General features: G+C 53.4%; 1 protein-coding gene across 4 annotated transcripts in view; it reads left to right on the top strand.

Annotated features, from left to right (window-relative positions):
- The first annotated feature begins 259 nt into the window (after nucleotides 1-259).
- The window catches only part of MUC4 (mucin 4, cell surface associated), a 20,360-nt gene continuing 2,459 nt past the window's right edge, over nucleotides 260-18,160 (top strand). For 2 of the 4 annotated variants that reach the window (XM_019503448.1, XM_019503450.1), the window contains exons 1-12: nucleotides 260-393; nucleotides 5,134-8,651; nucleotides 9,168-10,278; nucleotides 11,423-11,527; nucleotides 11,728-11,864; nucleotides 12,443-12,607; nucleotides 13,013-13,168; nucleotides 14,557-14,687; nucleotides 14,977-15,065; nucleotides 15,622-15,801; nucleotides 16,242-16,394; nucleotides 17,294-17,413. In XM_019503448.1, the coding sequence (XP_019358993.1) occupies nucleotides 333-393; nucleotides 5,134-8,651; nucleotides 9,168-10,278; nucleotides 11,423-11,527; nucleotides 11,728-11,864; nucleotides 12,443-12,607; nucleotides 13,013-13,168; nucleotides 14,557-14,687; nucleotides 14,977-15,065; nucleotides 15,622-15,801; nucleotides 16,242-16,394; nucleotides 17,294-17,413 (5,926 nt within the window). In that variant the 5' untranslated portion in view covers nucleotides 260-332. The remainder of the gene's footprint in view (nucleotides 394-5,133; nucleotides 8,652-9,167; nucleotides 10,279-11,422; nucleotides 11,528-11,727; nucleotides 11,865-12,442; nucleotides 12,608-13,012; nucleotides 13,169-14,556; nucleotides 14,688-14,976; nucleotides 15,066-15,621; nucleotides 15,802-16,241; nucleotides 16,395-17,293; nucleotides 17,414-18,160) is intronic. The other 2 variants (XM_019503449.1, XM_019503451.1) reach the window with 2 other exon arrangements.

Below are 18,160 nucleotides of genomic sequence, written 5' to 3' on the forward strand. Positions count from 1 at the left end.
AGGGAAATACAAACCCAACCGAGGAATGGATGCGTGCTCCTTTTCCCTACAGAGGACAGCCTCGGTGCCCGTCGGATGTTCCCAGCACCCCGTGCAAATATGCATTCCTAGGGAACGTGCGAGGGAGGTGGCGGGTGTCAAGGGGAGGTGGGAGCATGGGAGGGGAGAGGTAAGGCATTGAGGGGGTGGAGTGTGACGCAGTCGCCACCGCCCGCCTCCTCCAGCTGTCCCATATAAGTGAGGGACAGCTGGGAGCACAGAAAGCACCTGGCTGCTTCCAGCTCCGGGAGAGACACGCTCCAGTGAGCTTCCCCCGAGCTCCTCTGAGAGACATGGGAACGCAGAGGCAGCTGCTTTGGACCTTCTTGGGATGCTGGATGTGGATCCTACATGGTAAGCCCTGCTCTTGCTCGGTCTGTTCAATCTGGGTCACAAGGTGGATGTGAACTTGCCTGGCTTCCAGGGGGACAGTTCAGCCAGAGATGGGTTTTTTCCCCCTGCTTGGCAATGTCCAAATCTGAAATTAATGCAAGCTTTAAGATGACACGTTTTTTTTTTGAGGATAGGAAAGCCCTTTGAAAAGGTAGGTACCCACCTTTTCTTCCAGAGGGGAGCTCTCCCACAGAGTGAAGGACTGGCTCACGGTCACATCAGCTCTGTGGGAAACCCGGGAGCCGAACTTGCATGAGTATGTATCTGTGTCATTTAGACAGGGGAATAGGTCTGCTAGATCTTCCTGCTCTGGGGTAGCTACGTACCACACACTTAGCAATGGGATGTGTATGCAATGCCATCTCCTCCTATAATTCAGAGACTCGACTAGATCTCCGTGAGATGGGCAAATTGCCCTGTCTTTTTCTGCTTTCTATTGCAGCAAGTTGTTTTAGTCCAGAATTCAAGCCAGTAACTTGTAGTGGAGATGGGATCTTCTATTTGATGCGGCAGAGCTAAAATGCGACATGGGCTTGCATCAGGTAGGGATGCAGGCTAAACTGATATATTTCCTGCATGAGAATCATTTTCTCAGGTCATCAGGGACTTCAGATAAAGCGCTGATGTGGTGCCAGGTGGGAGCTGATAGTTTTTTTGGCTAGATTTCCAGTTGAATTAATAAAGTGGGAAAGGAACTGCATTGCAGGGAGACAACGGGGAGGGTTGGAAGACATGGGTTGGGCTACAGGTTATTGATGGTGTTGCTCATGGGTTGGTCTTGGGTTCACAAAGTGCTTAGGCATCTACATGGATAGTAGTAGCAAGAAGTCCTGCTATAAGATGGGGGCTCAGCAGCTGGGAACAAAAAGGGATGTCCCTGGGGTCTAGTAAGTTGGATGGATACTGAGTTACCAGGATGGTGGGACCATGTACTCGGTGAATGCAATCTTAGGAAGTATTAGGCATTCCCAAAAACACAAGGGCGTGGTGATGGTGTTACGCTGGGCTGTGGTGGGATCTCAGCTGGATCCTTGTGTACAGCTCCAGTCGTACGTTCAAGGATGATGTACTCAAAGGGGAGCGGGTACAAAGAAGGCGATAGAGAGGGAGTATGAACTATTGATATGAAAGGCCAGTGTTGGCCAGAAAGGACAGGAGTCCCAACTGGCTGGGAATAAACAGTCTGGAACCTGGTTTTTTACATGCTCCACAAACATTTTTTGAAGGTGATGACAAATCCTACCTGGAATTCAATGTTTCCCATCCTGTGTCCACTCCCCCTGCCGCTTTGTGATATGATGCAAAATGTTCCAGATGTGTAGAGAATTAGCCAACAGCACAAAGGCTAATGTTCACATTTGGGTTTAAAGAAAGCCCAGGGCAACCTTCTCATTGAAGCTGGACGCTGGTAGAAAAAGGGGACATGAAAACATCTGGAAACCTCCTGTTTCCACACCTGAACAGCTGTCCTCTCCAGGATGAGTTAATTCTCAAGTGCTGCAGTTTAATTGAAAACTCAAAGTCAGCATTTGAGTTTTTGACCGTCTTCACTTTCACTGCCTCCGATTCCTTCACCATCAATTCTGTGTTGCCTTCTGGAGGACACATGACTCTTGGACCCTGGAAGAAGTCCCGAGGGGGTGGGAGGTGGGGAACGGTGTCCATGTGGCTCTCATCCAGACATTTGCCTGTCTCAGTGGCCAGTCCCGAAGGATGCAGGACTGAGGGAGTGCTGGGAACTGTCACCATCTCTCCTCAAGCAGGTGCCCAATTCTCGAGATTTTGGCCCTTTTAGGAGAGCTGACAATTGGTGCTCGGAAAGGAGGCCCCTTCCTTTGCCTTGACGTGCCTCGGGGTGGGGAGCTGATATTTGATTTCCCTCCTCTCATCCTACTGTTTCCTCTGCACCCCCCCGAATCTGCCGCTTGATCTCCTCATTTGCCACATCTTTCATGATCCCTGCTGCTCCTCCCAGTCCATTTTCTAATGGAGTCCTGTTTAGCCCCCTGCACCAGAGATTGGCAGCTGTTTTGCATGGCTTGGCTCTTACTGGGAACAATGGGAGGTGCCGGTGGACATAGGGAAGTGGTGGCTATCTCGTTTGCTTTTGTCTCTTTTGTAGTAGTGGGGCCTTTGTACACGCCACGTTTTTGCCCTTTCTTGTGCTGCAATGGCGTGACTGTAGATATGGCCTTCATTTTTAATGGGACAAATGGAGGAATGGCTGGCAGATAACTCATGTTTTAATGAGACAAGTAAAGTTAAAAAGCTGCCTTGAGATCACTAGAGCTGGCAACTCAGGGGTGTTTCCCATCTTAGCAGCTGGATACATGTCCCTGCTGCCATGGGTGCATCTAGGGTTTTGAAATGGGGGATGCAGGTAGAGTGGTGCTTCATCACATATAACACAACACACATTTTTCTGCAGTTAAAGACAAACTACAAGCTCTACTAATATGCTAAGGCTCTAGCGCTGTATTATTCAGTTCAAGCTCAATTAAAAAACAAATACAACTATAGGAACATGCACTTAGTTTCTAGATTTTATATATAAAGTAGGCTTGGGTAGTTGACTGGTCAAATAAAGTTCAGTCAATTGACTAGTCATGTATCAATAAAAAATGGCTAGTAGGTCCAAATAATACACAGAAAAAACACACATTTTCCATTAAGAAATGTGCCATAGTCCCCATATTTCTGTCAAGAAAACTACAAGAAATGTAGATTTGGGGGTTTTTTTGGTAAAATTGCTTTAATCTTTGAACGGTCAAAAACATGCAGTCAATTGACTAGTCAGTTGACAATATTTGACTGGTCAATTGACTGGCTTACCAACCCTAATATTAAGTTTAAAGAACATAGCAAACTAGACAAAAATAGCCAAAAGAGGATTTTATTAGTCCCATAGACATTACAGTTATGCTAATTTCCTATTCAGATTTTAAAATCAAAATCCAGTCTTATTGAGCATCTTGACAGTGCACCCAACACTTCACACTCAGTTGTATTCACCCCTAAGTTAGTAGGAGTTAATAGGACCATGCTTGATTTAAGGTTTTAGCTAGAGCTAAATGCAGCCTGCAGGGCTGGGAAATACAAGAGAGAGGTTACTACGAATGGCTAAGGGATAGTAAAACTGCAGAAGAAGGGATAAGCTGATTCAAGGCAGACGAGGTCCTTTGGGTAAATCTGATATTTTTTATTAGACCAGCTTAAATAGTTGGAAAAATTCTTCTTTGCAAGCTTAAAGGAACATCAGGACCATTACAAAGGAGAGAGGGGCGTTAACACCTGTGGAGTGAAGAGAGATTAGCAAGGATCCCTGATATGCCCCCATCCTGATGGCCACTCCAGTCTGGACACAGTCTGCTGTGCTATTTCTCCCCTGTGTCCTCTTCTGCTGTCTGAATGTTGTCTGCAATGGGGCCTCTGTGCCTGGCAGCCTGCATATTGCACACTGATCTAAGAGGCAGTGGGACTGAAGGGTCTGGATGTGTCCTTTGCAGAGTGTATGCAAAGATGATCATCTCTATGCAAATGAGGGAATAATTAGTTCATGCATTGGGTTGTCTTGTCACTTGTGGACAAGGGTCTGGATCCTCCACCTGGCTGGCTACAGCTAAGTCACGGGTCACTTTATGCCAGTTTGGATAGAGCAGTCTAAGCAACCAGGACCTTAGCAGAGCATCCCTGCTGGAAAGGACCACAGTCCTGGAGGAACTGCTGCAGGATGTCAAGACTGTGAATGAGTGGAGGCCTCAGGTCCTGTAAGATCATCTCCCTGTTCCCCTGCCCCCGAATCGACACTGAAGTCAACCAGAAGTTCAAAGCACAACCTTTGCAGGGATCACAAATCCCCCAGGATGGCTTTCCTCCACCTTTTGCTTCCTTTGACTTAGCTCAGCGGAGGACCTGACCACAGCTGCCTTACTGGGATCCTCTGGCAAGGAGGGAACCAGAAATAAGTGTAGAACTGGCCCAACCAGCTCTTCAGCCTGCTTCTCAGCCTCTTGATGTGGGTTAAGATGAAGTGTAGGGAATATCTGAAGTCCTGGACTTAAGAGTCTGGGATGGAGGATGCTTGCCTGTAGTATCTAGGGGCATCCAAACCCCAAACCTCTGGGCTTGGGCTTGCATGTAGGATGCCTGCTAATGGATCTGGGAGTATCTGAAATCTCAGGGTGAGAGGTCTGAGATGGAGGAGAACGACTGAGTTCTGCCTGCTCAATCGATATGGTTTTTGGAACGACTGAGTTCTGCTCAATTGACGTGATTTGGAACTGATTTGATCTGGAACCCAAAAAAATATATATATAAAAAGCCGGCCTTGTTGCAGCCCTGTGGTGGAGTGACTGTTACACACTGCTCTCCAGGTTTTACCAACTGGTTTTCCCCTTGGGATACAGCATCCCTCGGGCTGCTGTAATACGCACCCAGGTGTGAGACCAGGCAGAGTTGCTGGAGGATGTGCCCTATCTCTTCTATGCCAGAGAAACATGGACAAAAAACTGGGACAGTCACCTGAAATCCGATTAGCAGCAAAGCCAGTTCAGGTTGCTTTTTAATTTGCAAATGACCCTGTTGGGTAGCACCCTCTGCATGGAAAGTCTATGCATAACTCATCCAACGGGGTGAATTTTGACAGCAAGCAGCTCCCTAATGTGACTAATGCCTTGCTGTATTTTTCTCTATCCTATGCAGAGCTGGGGACCACCTTTGCCGTGCCTGCCACCACGGAAGGGCAGCTGACCCAGGACGAGCCCATGTCCTTTGCAGCAGAAAGCAACGTGCTCCGAGTGGTCAAGCTAGAAACTGCAGACAGAGCTGCCACCTCTGCTGACGCCGGCAATGGCCCAACGCCATTTTCTCCTGGGTTTTCCTACCGGGAGGTGAATATTGAGATAACCAGGCTGCCGACACACTCGCAGCTCCCGGAGGCCCACACTGTCAGCTCTCTGCCAGCTGTATTTGAGCGTGACGTCACCACAAGTGGTGATGGGGGACAAGGCTCTTTGGGCTCGGGGCCAAGCCCCGGTGTCACAGCGGAGCCCTCTATAGCAGAAGCCAAAACGTTACCGAGCACGACCAATTCTTCGCGCTCCTCTCTGGACAACAGGCTGGCAACCACAACGCCAGATGCAGAAGAAGCAGCCACCACTGCTTTCCCTTTCCCTGGACAAATATCCTCTTTGTCCTCCAAGGTGGAGCCGGATGCATTCTCCAGCATCCCTGCTGCTGCTTCTCTCTTCGTAGGCCTCGATAAAGTTTTCGTAGCGCCTGCCCCGCGGGAGGGCACAGAAGAAGAACTGATCTCTGCTGCCGGCAAAGCGCCCCTTTCTCCATCCACCGCGGAGACGGAGCTGATGGGGGCAGCAGTGGAGGGGACAACTCATGCTGGAGCTCTCAGCAGGGCAGTACCTCTACCCACGGATGCAGGCCTGGGAACAACCAATTTGGCTGTGGGAGCACAGGAAGAGAGCACGGCCTCCAGTGCTGATGGCCAAAATGAAGTAGGTGCCTTTACCTGGAGCCCAGACACCAGAAAGGCTACGGAGCCGCTTTTGTGGAGCACAGAAGACCTGGGCGACATGGAAAGCTCTTTGTGGTCATCTCTACAGGCGGAGGCAGTGACGGGAGTGCGTGAACCCTTGGGGGAAACTACCCCGTCTACTGCCACCGCTCCTGATGAAGCCAAGGGCTCGGAAGGAGCTTCAGAGATGGACAGCACAAATGATGCCCCAAAGGCCACAGCTCCTGAACCCACACAGCCATCATTGGGGAGCAGGGCAGCCATAGGAACATCAGAAAACACAGAGGAAATGTCCGCCGTTGCCTTTGGTGCTGGGGAGGACGATACTGTGCCAGCAGGACCTCCTGATGCTGAAGAAGGGCTCTATCCACAGGCTTTCTCTAGCACACTCGAACCCAGTCAACCCCCTTCAGACAGCGAGATGCATTCAGGACTAGCAGCTACCCAAGGCAGAGGGGATGACGATAGCTTGGTGTCCACAGCCAACGAAGGGGCTGTTGGAGACAGCAGTGTCCAGAGTGAAACCCAGCCTGTGCCCCTGGATGTGGAGCTGAGTCCAGATAGCACTGCACAGCCCTTGCCAGGGGCCTGGGCCAATGCTGGAGCGTCCCTCAGGTCCCCGCTGGAGGGCTGGGAAGCAATTCATGCCCCAGAGGGAGAAAACTCTGGCCCCACATCTCCTAGTGAAGCCCCCACCGAGTCGTCCTTTTCAGAGGCTGCAGATGCAAGAGTCTCCGCAGCTCCTGGGTCCTCCCAGCTGCCTCCAGATGCTGAGGCGGACGTAGTGCATGTAACTAAGGAGGGCACGGAGGTGGCCGTGAGCTCTGGCCTTGCAGCTACTGAAACTCAGGAAGCATGGCTCTCCGGAGCCCGTGGCAGTGGAGCAGCATTGCTGCCCCATACCAGCGTGGAGACCTCCAGCTCAGCCTTTGCAGGGAACGAGGAGGCCACCGCATCCATCACGGACACCCAGGGTCAAACCAGACCCTCGCCCTCAGGCCCAGCAGTGGGTCCAGCAGAGGTGGCTGCGTCGGAGCTGCCAGCTGGAGGAGCAGGAGCCATGGCGGCCTCTGAAACTTCCCTCCCTGCATCCGGAGGGATTGGGGCAGAGACAGGGGCACCCACGGCATCAGGAGACGTGTCCCTGTCTCCCAGCGATGCCCCCGCTGAGACGTCGCTTGCAGAGCCGGCAGGGACAGGAGCTTCCCCAGTCGGATCCTCCCATGCTCCTGGTCCCTCCCAACCCTCTCCCACCGTGATTGCACCTGCTGCTGCAGGGCAGAAGGAGGACTTCCCAAGTGCCAGCCGTGCCGATGGAGAGGAAACCCCGCTTCCCTCCCCAGCCATGGAGGCAGAGCCACCTGCTTCAACAAATGCTTCTGGAGAACCTGAGAACAAAGTAGAAGCCGCGCCGGCCAGCACCGGCCCTGAATCCACTCATCCAGCATTGGCAGGAAGCGAGGAAACCACCACACCCAGCGTGGAGACCCAATGGGAAACCAATCCCTTGCTCTCGAACACAGTGGTGGGTCCAGCAGAAACAGGCTCAGGAGATACAAGAGCCGCAGCTGCCTCTGAAACTTCCCTCCCTTCATCTCCAGGGGATGGGGCAGTGCCAGGGGAGGGGTCCCCAGCATCTTCCAGCGATGTCCTCGCTGAGCTGTCAACTTCAGGGAATGGGTTTTCAAGTGCTCCTGGCTCCTTGCAGCCATCTGCAGTCACTGAGGCCGATGTAGCATCGATCAAAGAGGGCACAGAGGCAGTGGCAAACTCTGGCCTTGCAGCAGCTGCAACTCCCCAGGGAGGACGGATCTCCGGAGCCCTTGGGGGAGTGACGTTGCTGCCCGATGCTGGCGTGGAAACCTCTGGAAACAAGGAAGCCACCACCTCCATCACTGACACCCAGAGTCCAACCAGCCTCTCACCCTCAAATGCAGCACGAAGCCCAGCAGAGACCAGCACAGGAAATGCATCGAAGCTGCTGGTGGCAGGAGCAGGAACCTTGGCTGGCTTGGACCCTTCTCTCCCATCATCCTTAGGCGATGGGGCAGTGATGGCCACACAACCCCACTCCGGAGACGCGTCCCCAGCTGCCTCTGCTTCTCCTCGCGATGCCCTGGCTGCATCCTCCATTTCAGAGGCAGGAGTCACCCCTCGAGCAGTTTCTAGTGGTGCCGATTTTTCCCAGCACGAGACCGTTGTGGGCCCTGCAGCTGTGGAGGAGGCCGGGGGCTCTGCTAGCACAGCAGCAACAGCTAGCAACAGGGGAGCAGGAATATCCAGCGCAGGTACTCCAAGTGCAGCGAATGACTCTCCCTTGGGCACAGCGCTGGGTCCAGCAAGCATGGGAGAAGCAGGCACCTCAGCTGGCACTACAACTCCCTTTGGGTCCTCTCTGGGGGGTGAAGCCTTTGCCCCGGCTTTTCCCAGTGATGTCCTCACTGAGCCATCAGCTTCAGGGATTAAAACCATAGGAGTTCCCCTAACTGGGTTCTCCAGTGCTCCTGGCTCTTCCCAGCCATCGGGGGTTGCAGAGGCAGCCATAGCATTGATAACTAAGGAGGCTACAGGGGCGGTGGAGAGCTCTGGCCTTGCAGGTGGGGAAACTTCTCGGGGACCGCAGCTCTCTGGAGCCCTTAGCAGTGGAGCGACATTGCGGTCTGATGCGGGTGTGAAGCCCTCCAGCTTGGCGTCTGCGGAAAGCGAGGAAGCTGCCACGTCTGTCAGTGACGCCCAGCATCAAGCTGGTCTCTCACCCTCTGCAAGTCCAGAGATGGGTGCAAGAGATGCATTGGAGCTGCCAGTCGGAGGAGCCTCGGCTGCCTCTGAAACGTCCCCTGCTTCATCTGGAGGGGATGCAGCAGGGACAGGAGCACGCACAGCACCAGGAGACGCATCTCCATCTGCCAGCAACGAGCCGCTGCTTTCAGAGCCTGACAGTGCAGTGAACAGAGCTCCTGGCGCTTCAGGCTCTTCTCTGGTGTCCTCTGATAGCGAGACTCCTGCTTCGGCTGGGGCTGGATACACTGGGGACGTGACTGGCTCAGCGTCCCCTGCAAGGGAAGAACTGGTTGTTCCCGACAGCAGTCTCCTGGGTGAAACTTATCCCTTGCCCTCAATCCCAGAGCTGGGGTCAGCCAATGCAGCAGAGCTGTCCACCGGAGAATCGGGGGCTTCGCCTAAGGCTGGCTCCTCCGGGTCAGAGCCCAGTAACGTAGCATCTGCCCCTAATGGGTTCTCTAATGCTCCTACCTCCTCCCAACCGGCTACAGTCACCCAGGCAGATGCAGGCATAGAGGAGGCAGCAAGCTCTGGCCGTGCAAGTGCTAAGGAAACCCCCTTTTCTCCATCTGCTGTGGAGTCCCAGGCTCCCAGCGCAGCAGCAGAAGCACCTCGGGGAGCACAGCTGCCCGGAGCCCATGGCAGCGGAGTGCCGTCGCTGTCCCAGATGGGAGGGGAGACCTCCGCAGATACCAAGGAAGCCGCGACATCCACGAGCCGCGACGCCCCAAATCCTTCTTCCTCCTTGGACGCAGAGCTGAACCCGCCAAGCGCAGCAGAGCTGCAAACGGGACACATGGGGACCTTGGCTAACGCTGGATCTTCCCCTCCATCCTCCCTGGACGATGGGGTGGCCGCAGGAGGTCTCGTGCCATCAGGAGCAGGGTCCCCATCCACTCTCGTCTCTTCCAGCGAAACACCCACCGAGCTCTCGGGGCCAGAGACCCAAAATACAGGCACGGTGGCGGCTGGCAGGTCGGGTGCTCCAGTCCCAACCAGAAAGGAAATGCTCGAGTCTGCTGCCAACATCCCTGGGGAAACCGCCACGGCCTCCCCTGCTTCGGAGGCCGAAAAGGAAGGGTCCTCCTCTCTTGGAGGCTTCAGCTCCATCAATTCTGCTCCTCCCTTGTCGGATGGCGAGGGACCGCGCTCTCCTGCGGCTACAGAAGGGAGAGGGGATAGCGCAGGGCCTGCGTCGGCCGCAGACAAGGGGAACGTGGGATCCACTGCTGACTCCCAGAGCGAAACAGGTCCAGCAAATGCTCCAGCAGAAGAAATGGGGGTCTTGTCCCCAGCTGGGGAGGTCTCTCCATTGTCTGGAGATGGGTCAGTGACAGGAGTCCATGTATCATCAGAAGTGTCCTCCTCGGCCTCGGCCTTGGCCAGCAAAACTCCTGCCAAGGCCCCACAGGCTGCAGAGCCGGGACCTTCCTCCACCGGTTTGCTTTCTAGCACCCCGTCCTCCCTGCAGCTTCCCGAGGTGGCAGCTTGGGCAGGCCTGGCTACGACGCCGTTCCCTCTCCCGGTCACACAAGGTACGTCCCACGTGGGTTGTCAGTCCGCTGCAGAGGAAGACACGGGCTTTTCCTAGGAACGCTTCCTCCGCGTGCTCCCAGCTGCTGGCATCACCGGCTACATGTGCACGACAGCATGTCTTGGTTGCCTGGCCTCAGGTTTTGCTTATTTTTAGGGCTGGCGGGAAGACATCTGCGTTCTCCTTGGTTCTCCCTGGCAGGGGTGATGGGGACTGCGTGAGGTCTGGAGGAAAGGTGGGGGGTGTGGTGGTGGCTGCATTGTAAGCAACGCTGGGGGTCCTTCCTTTGTCCTGGAGACCTGTAATGAAGGGTTACTTCACGCATGAAAGCCTGGACTTTTAACTGCATATGCACTTAAGGAAGGTCTTTTGGGCTATCCACTCTTCTCTGTATTTTTATGGTGTTTGACACCTACTCCACTAAGGGAGAGAGCAGCCTTCGACTGCTAATTAGTAGCAGCCTTCACCTCCCTGCAGGGCGGCTGCAAAGAGGATGGAGCTGGGCTGGTCTCAGTGGGGGCAGATGACAGGACAAGGAGCAATGGGCTCAAGTTGCAGCAAGGGAGGTTTAAGTTGGATACTAGGAGAAACTTCCTCCCGAGGAGGGTGGTGAAGCACTGGTTACCCAGAGAGGTGGTGCAGTCTCCATCCTCGGAGGTGTTGAAGATGTGGCTAGACAAATCCATGGCTGGGATGATGCAGTTGGGGCTGGTCCTGCTTGGAGCAGGTGGTTGGACTAGATGTGGCCTCCCGATGTCCCTTCAGACCCTCATTTTCTATGAGTCTGAGATGCCCAAACCAAGCGGTTCCTTGTCAACGCGAGCAGGGATCAGGAGATAATTAGTTATCACTGCGTACATCCAGGGCCTGATTCTCAACCTAGCCTTGCTTTGTGTTGCCTGCACAAATGAATCGAGCGTATAACTGAGGCTGCTCGTTGCCTGGCCGTGCATCAGGTAGTTGACCATCCAGATGACAGCACTTGTGCCTGGACCTGATTTGTACAGGCGTAGAGAGAGACCTGGAGGCTTGGCGAGACCAATTGGGCTTTTTAGAGAAATGACGAGGGTTTGGGGTCATCCACCCCCTGCCCTACAACTCCCATCACTGCAATGGCATGAATTGTTCTTTGCTTTTATGGGCAGCGCGTGAGGATGATACCGGTGCAGGATTTGCCCGGGGAGGGACAGCGCTGGCCTCGGCTGGGGCTACAGGGTCGGTTGCAGGTGCTACAGGCCAGCCGACCACACGTAAGTCATCGAGAGGGGGGCCATTGGGAGCAACACAACGGGACCCCTGCCGCGCTCCGCTCTGCTGCGGTCCCCCTCCTCGGATGCTTCATTCACTTCTCTTGTCACTGCCCTAAATGTAGCCGACCTTGATGTTTTAAGAATCAGCCTGAAACTCTTCTGACTAACGCTCAGTCGCTCTCACCATTGTGTTTCTGCAGCAGCAGTGACCCTGTATCCGTACGGAGCAAAGGCAAAGGATAAAGAGTACGTGGAAAAGAGAGTGGATTTTAACTCCCGCCTCTTCAAACCCGCGATCGGATTTCCGTTTGGGAAAACGCTCCGCAACGCTCTCTATGTGAGTCTCGTTTCGTTGGCCGCATTGCCTTCTCTCTTGGAAAGTACCTCGGTGTAGAAAGACTGGAGTTTTCAGAGTTTGCATGCTTTTGATTTGTTTGCTTTATTTTTGACAACGGATTCATTTGGAGGATTTAATGAGCTCTTCCTTAGAGTTTCTCTAAGGCTGGCTCGTGGGTGTGAAGCATCAGAAAAGTCTGCAGTCCCCCCGTGACACAACGGCTGTCCATAGGAACAAGGGACATCCCAGCTTTGGTGCATATTTCCTAGGATCTGGCATTCCTGCCTGATTTGGAAGAGTTTTAGTGGGCTTTGGTTAAAGTTACGACCATTTTATGATTTAAGGCTTCCTTCAGAACGGTTTTCTTTTCTTAAGACGTAGCAGGGGCCGCCGTTGGCTCTGTGTGAAGTCCATGGTTGGGCTTCTCAGCGCGACCCCACGATGCTCAAGGGCACGTACAGACTTGACTCCAAAGTGCATTGCATTTGAGGGGTCGGGGCCATGACTTAAGCCTCCGTTGGCAGCAGAGACTCTGTTGCTTGTGTATGAAGATTTTAACCCAAGGAATTAACTTTTAGTTTACAGATAACGGGCAAATAATTTTCCCAGCCGCAGACAACGATGTTTTCCCATATCCCAACCCACCGCCTGAAGGGTTTAATGGCCATGAAACAGTCCCGATGGTAGCTGTGTTTTGGGATAATGCTGATTTCTCCAGAGGTGTTGGCACTACCTTTTACCAGGTTCGTTTTATGGATGGTAACACTAACGCTGACCTTATAGCCAGTCCGGCCAACCCCCTGCACGGGTCTGGCACTCTTTCCCATGAAGCTGGCAAAGTTGAACTCGTGACAGCTTTGTTCTGTTGGTCCCTTCTCCATCCCCGCTGCAGTGGGTGTAACTGGGAAGCCGGGCTTTTTAGACCCGCTGGGCTTTTTAGGTGTTCCCGATGGCCCCATACACGTGAGTATGCCCTAACTTAGGGGGACGGTCACTGCGGTGCAGAAAGTCTCATTTATGCTCTTAGGGATCCCTAGAACAGAGGCTTTGGCACAGGACAGGAGCTCCCAGTCTCATGCGCCCCAGCGCCGCCTCTCTCCTGTGCTCCCACAGGGGGGTATAACCACGTGCACATATGCAACCCCCAGGAATTCATGACCCTGAACTCTGCCAAGCCTCCGTTCATTCAAGATGTGGAAGCGAAGATTCGGCGATACGTGGAGACGTTGTACTCGGCCGTGTGGACTCTGAAGATCACCTGGGTGAAGGCTCCTGCCTACCCTGCATGGAGGGATGTCACCAAGGTATGTGGCACCTGAAGTGGCAGGAAGCTGTCGCCCCTCTTCACCACCGTCCTCATGCCTCTCCTGTTGCACTGTGTCTGCGTTGTAGGAAACGTGGGTGCCGGGGCTTTTGCATCGGCTTCAGCCCACATTTTGGGGACTTTGAGAGTGGACACAGGGTCCTGTGGGGAGGGCGCTCGCTGGTCCTGGGGGGTCTAGGGGCCCATTCCCGGCTCTGTGACTTCCAGCAAGTTGTTGGCTCTCTGCACCTCAGTTCCCGAGCTTTGAATTGCCAGCTGGGCAGAGCCTAGGAAGTGAGGGAAGCACTTTCGATGGGTATTCAAGGACAGACGTGGCTGCAAGTGCCCTGCAGCAATGGTCACGTGGGTCCCCATATTCATTTTGGATCCATTGAGTTCAAGTGATGTTCACCCTTCTGCTGAAAACTGGGATAAAAACTTGGTGAAAGGGGGCTTCAGGGGGGCTGTGGGTAGCGCACACAGCCCCTTGGCATTGAGATGACTGTCGCTCCCTACGCAGTGAAATCTGTCTGTGCAGAGAGGGGACTGACCCCCATCTCCAATGCTTTTATGAAAAAAAAGCCCAAAGTCTAAGTTCATGTCCAGGGATTTGGAGTAGAGCTCTTTTCAGGTGTGTTTTAAATTCTTTGGAGATTTCTCCCTGGAATTTTTTCTTTTCAAAATTGGGGGGTTTTTTGGACGTGTTACAGAAACTTTCTGTTTGCTGGAAGGCAGGGTGGAGAGGCACCTTGTGGACAAACCGAAGCAGAGATGCATAAGCTCCCACAAGCTCATTCATCGGATGCTAGCAGAAACACAGCTTTCACTAATGAAAATGGACCATCAATAAATGGTCAAGGCCAGGGACGGTACTCAATAGGGGATAGATCACTTTAGAGGTATCCAGTTTGATGCTCTCCATGTATAGCATCCACTTCTGCAACTGATGGAGACAAGATATTGGGCTAGATCGACCATTGGTGTGACCCAGTATGACATTGCTTGTGTTCTTATGTTTTTACTAAAAAAAAAAAAACCCCCGGAGTCCATTTTTTTGGTATAAAATGTCACTTTTTTTCTGTGCCAAAAGTGAAAAAATGTCATTGTGTTTTTTCTAAAACAATCCTTAGCTTTCCATGCATGTGCTTAAGTTTGCTTTGTGGAGGATTACACTTGTCTCCTTGATGACCCATCTCTGTTGCAATCCCTCCCAAAATGCATGGATTCCCCTACATGATTTCACAATAGAGACCAGAGGGCCTCGTTAGCACCACGGTTGGTCTCTGTTCATCGCCTCTCATTGAATAGCAATCGGTGCCATCGCTGCGCCCTTCCCAGAGGCGACACCGTCTTGGTGCCTGCCTCCCTGACCGCTGCGTGTTCTTCTAGACGAACACGTACCAGGCTGTCCTCACCACCGACGGGGTCAAGTCTTACGTCCTGATCCTCTACCAAGATGGCAGCATGCAGTGGGATTACACCAGACGTCCAGCCACGAATGTCCTGATCGGCTACTCCAGGTGCTGTGTTTTTACCACTTCTGCTGGACACGGAGGAGGAGCTGGATATAATGACCTGAACATGAGCGTTTACAAGCCTCGAGTTGTCTGAGTGTTGCATTGTATTTACCCGCACTGTTCCTGTTGGCTTGAATCCTTTATTGCCACGGAGGGTGTCCCAGGGGGTGGCCAGACTTTATTAGCACCAGCTGGATTGTTTGAGGGAGGTTAGAGAAACACATGGTGTTGGTATAGAGGAGCCTGGTCTTGCCGGGGCCCTAAATTGAAGGTCTTCCTCTCTCTCACGCAGCGGGGATGGATTTTACCAAAATGACAACCTGACTCAGAGACCCCCGGCTGCTAAATATCGCCCCGACCAGTTCAGCGACTACAGCACAGGTAGGAGCCTTGCAGCCAGTTCCAGCTCGGTCTTTTTAGCTAATCCAAGAGGAGGGGAAGGACAACGTGAACCCTACAGAGGAAATGTGAATTTTGACCACGCCGGCCTCTCCAGCCCAGAGGCTGGAAGTCAGAGCTGGATGAATTCAGAGTGGGGCAAAAGGTGCAGACTTGTAACAGGGAGGGTAGTTAACCGTAGGAGCCGCCTTGCAAGGGCTCTGGTGGATTCTCCATAACTGGTGGTTTCTAAATTGACATTAGATGCTCTAGTTCGGTCTTATGGCCTGTGTTATCCAGGAGATGGGATGAGACGATCCCAGTGGTCCCCTTTTGGCTTCCATAATCCATTAACCTACAGACATCCAGAGGAGACTGTGAAAGGCACAAAGGCACACGGTACCATTTGATTTTGGAAAAATCTCACCCCATATTTATTCTTCCTGCTGGTAAATCTTGCCCAAAATTGTACCACTCCGCCCACAACTTAGTCCATTAAAATGTCCGCGTTCGGTTCACTGGAGGCCACTGTCTTATGACTGCTTTCCTGCCCTCCCAGACCTGCGAGGGCTGCGGATCTACAGACTGGAGAGCCGCGTGCGTGCCAACTACCGGGTGCGGTGCCTCAGCTGGGCCAGCAAGCAGCAGGAGCCGGGCACGTGGAACAGGGACCTGCCGCCATGCCCCTGCTCTCTGCAGCAGGGAGAGTTGGACGGCCGCTTCAGACGCAGCAAAGGAGGTGTGGGATGCCGAGAGCGTATTTGACCGAGCCATTTTCCCCGGGGTTTTCTCTCCCTTGCCACGGGGTGAGGCTTCCGGTGTACATCCCTTTGCTTCGGCTGAGATCTATCTACAGGCAAATGCATAGGAGGGCATCAAGGGAAACACTGTGTGCAGAGGGGGCTGGATGTGCTGGGGAGTCTGCTCTGCGGCATGGGAGATGGCCCCGACAGGACAGTGCTAAGCCCATTACCTGCTTAGGCCCCGAACGCTGCCCAAGCTGGGGTTTGTGGCACCTTCGCGGCAAGATGCTATCAGGGCTTTTACAACAAGCCTAGTTTATGCCTTAAAGCGCCGTGATTCAGGCCATCCCCGGCGCTGCCTGGCTCTGGGGTAACCCCCACCCGCCCCACACCAGAGGAGTAGGAAAGCTGTCGTCTAACCAGCGTGTTGCTGCAGGTTGGCCGGATGCCCAGGTGACCATGCTGTATGCAGCCTCTCCCAACCAGTACGGCGCTGGGGTGCGATGCCTGTACAGTAAGCAGAACAAGCTCCTCGACGGCCGGCAGGAGAAATACTGGAAGTATTCAAGACAAGCGTCACCGTTTCGTGGTAGGCACAGGCTTCTCTCGTGTGGTTCATCCTATTGCTTTCCATCAGCTGCTCTCAATGTTCTGCAAAGCAAGTCTGGCTCATTGCTCCCATTTTACAGGGTGAGGAACTGAGGCACAGAGTGCAGAATTAGGCGAGTGACAGAGACAGGAGTAGAGCCCATAACCTCTGAGACATGGGCATTTCTGCATAGGCTAGCAGCAGTACGATGCTCTGAACGGACTTCTTGGCAAGGCAAACGAACCATATCAGCGCGGCTGCTAGCTCAGGCATCCCTATACTGCATTGCAAGTGCTGCTGTAGACAGGCCCCGACTCCAGCGCTCTGCCCGCATGCCCTTGGCGCCACGTGGCTGGCCCTTACGCAGGTCCTCTGTGCTTTTCAGGGGAGATGAGGGGATCTGACTCTCTCCAGCCGTGGTGACTTCGAGGGTCCATCTCAGTTTGGTGCCTCGTGTTAGCAATTGCAGACGTGGACAGTGCGTGACACGGGACAGGGCCCAGCGGTGTTTCCAGGGGCTGGAGCTGACCTTATTTGTATATTCAAGGGGTTTGATGTGAGCAAGGAAATTGCTCTGAAGCATAGAGTGTACTCCTGGGATATTAAATGTTTGTAAGTGGGGCTTGGATTTACCAGGACTCGGGATCCGTTGAAGGCATGGGCAGATGTAGCTGAAATCTGGTGGACCTTGATGGCAGGGTAGACCGTATGGCTGAGCAAGGCTTGGCACCCCTTTTGGTTTCTGTCCACCTTTTGTCTCCGTAGAGAGGGGACCTGTGTTGGACCCCAGGTGACACCCATGGGAGACTTTCTATTTTGTCCCAGGGGCACTGGGTCTCCCAGCCCCCATCATTTGGGGGTCACTGCTCCCTCTTTAATGCTCTCACTTTCCTCCCTAGATCAAGAATTAAAGCTGCAGGACTGGTGCTGCAACCAGACGGGGAGCCCCCCGTTCTGCGCTCTGTATGGGCAGAAAAGACCAAAGATCGGCTGTGATGGATACAGGCCTCCAAATCTCAGTGAGTTCCTATAGCTCAGGACTGGGGAACAAGGAATACCATGCTCCCAGCCAGCATAACGTGCTGTTCTCCTAGGAAATGGGTGTGAAAGTTTAAAGTATCTGTCTATGGCCCATTGAACAACAGTCAGTGGCAAGAGAGAAAAGAAACCCAGGCAGTCCCCTTCCTTGCTCTGTCCTGGCTTAGTGCATATATGGGGTGAAATTCTCTTGGGCGTCTAACTGGACTCAGGTGCCTAAGTGCAATTCTGTTCCCATGTGCTCATCTCTAAATCTGCAGAGGCATCTACTGTCATACCACGCCGTCATCTGACCCTTAAGGTGGGCGCACAACAAAGCAGTGAGGAAGAGGCCCACCTGTCTTTTCTGGGACCCAAGCAGGGTGAAATTAGGATCACACTCAGGTGCCTACATCCACTGACATGTCTAGTAGATGGAACAGACTCAACTGGTCCATGCAGACCCCACTGAACCGTGCTTGAGCAACTGGAAACCCATGGACCCACATCCATGCAGACCCCATTGAACTGTGCTTGAGCAACTGGAGACCCATGGACCCATGTCCATGCAGACCCCACTGAACCGTGCTTGGGCATCTGGAGACCCATGGACCCATGTCTTTGCAGACCCCATTGAACCGTACTTGAGCATCTGGAGACCCATGGACCCACGTCCATGCAGACCCCATTGAACCGTGCTTGAGCATCTGGAGACCCATGGACCCACGTCCATGCAGACCCCATTGAAC

The sequence above is a fragment of the Gavialis gangeticus genome, unplaced genomic scaffold (assembly GCF_001723915.1).
Source record: "Gavialis gangeticus isolate Ggan-Ray unplaced genomic scaffold, GavGan_comp1, whole genome shotgun sequence".
Lineage (NCBI taxonomy): Eukaryota > Metazoa > Chordata > Crocodylia > Gavialidae > Gavialis > Gavialis gangeticus.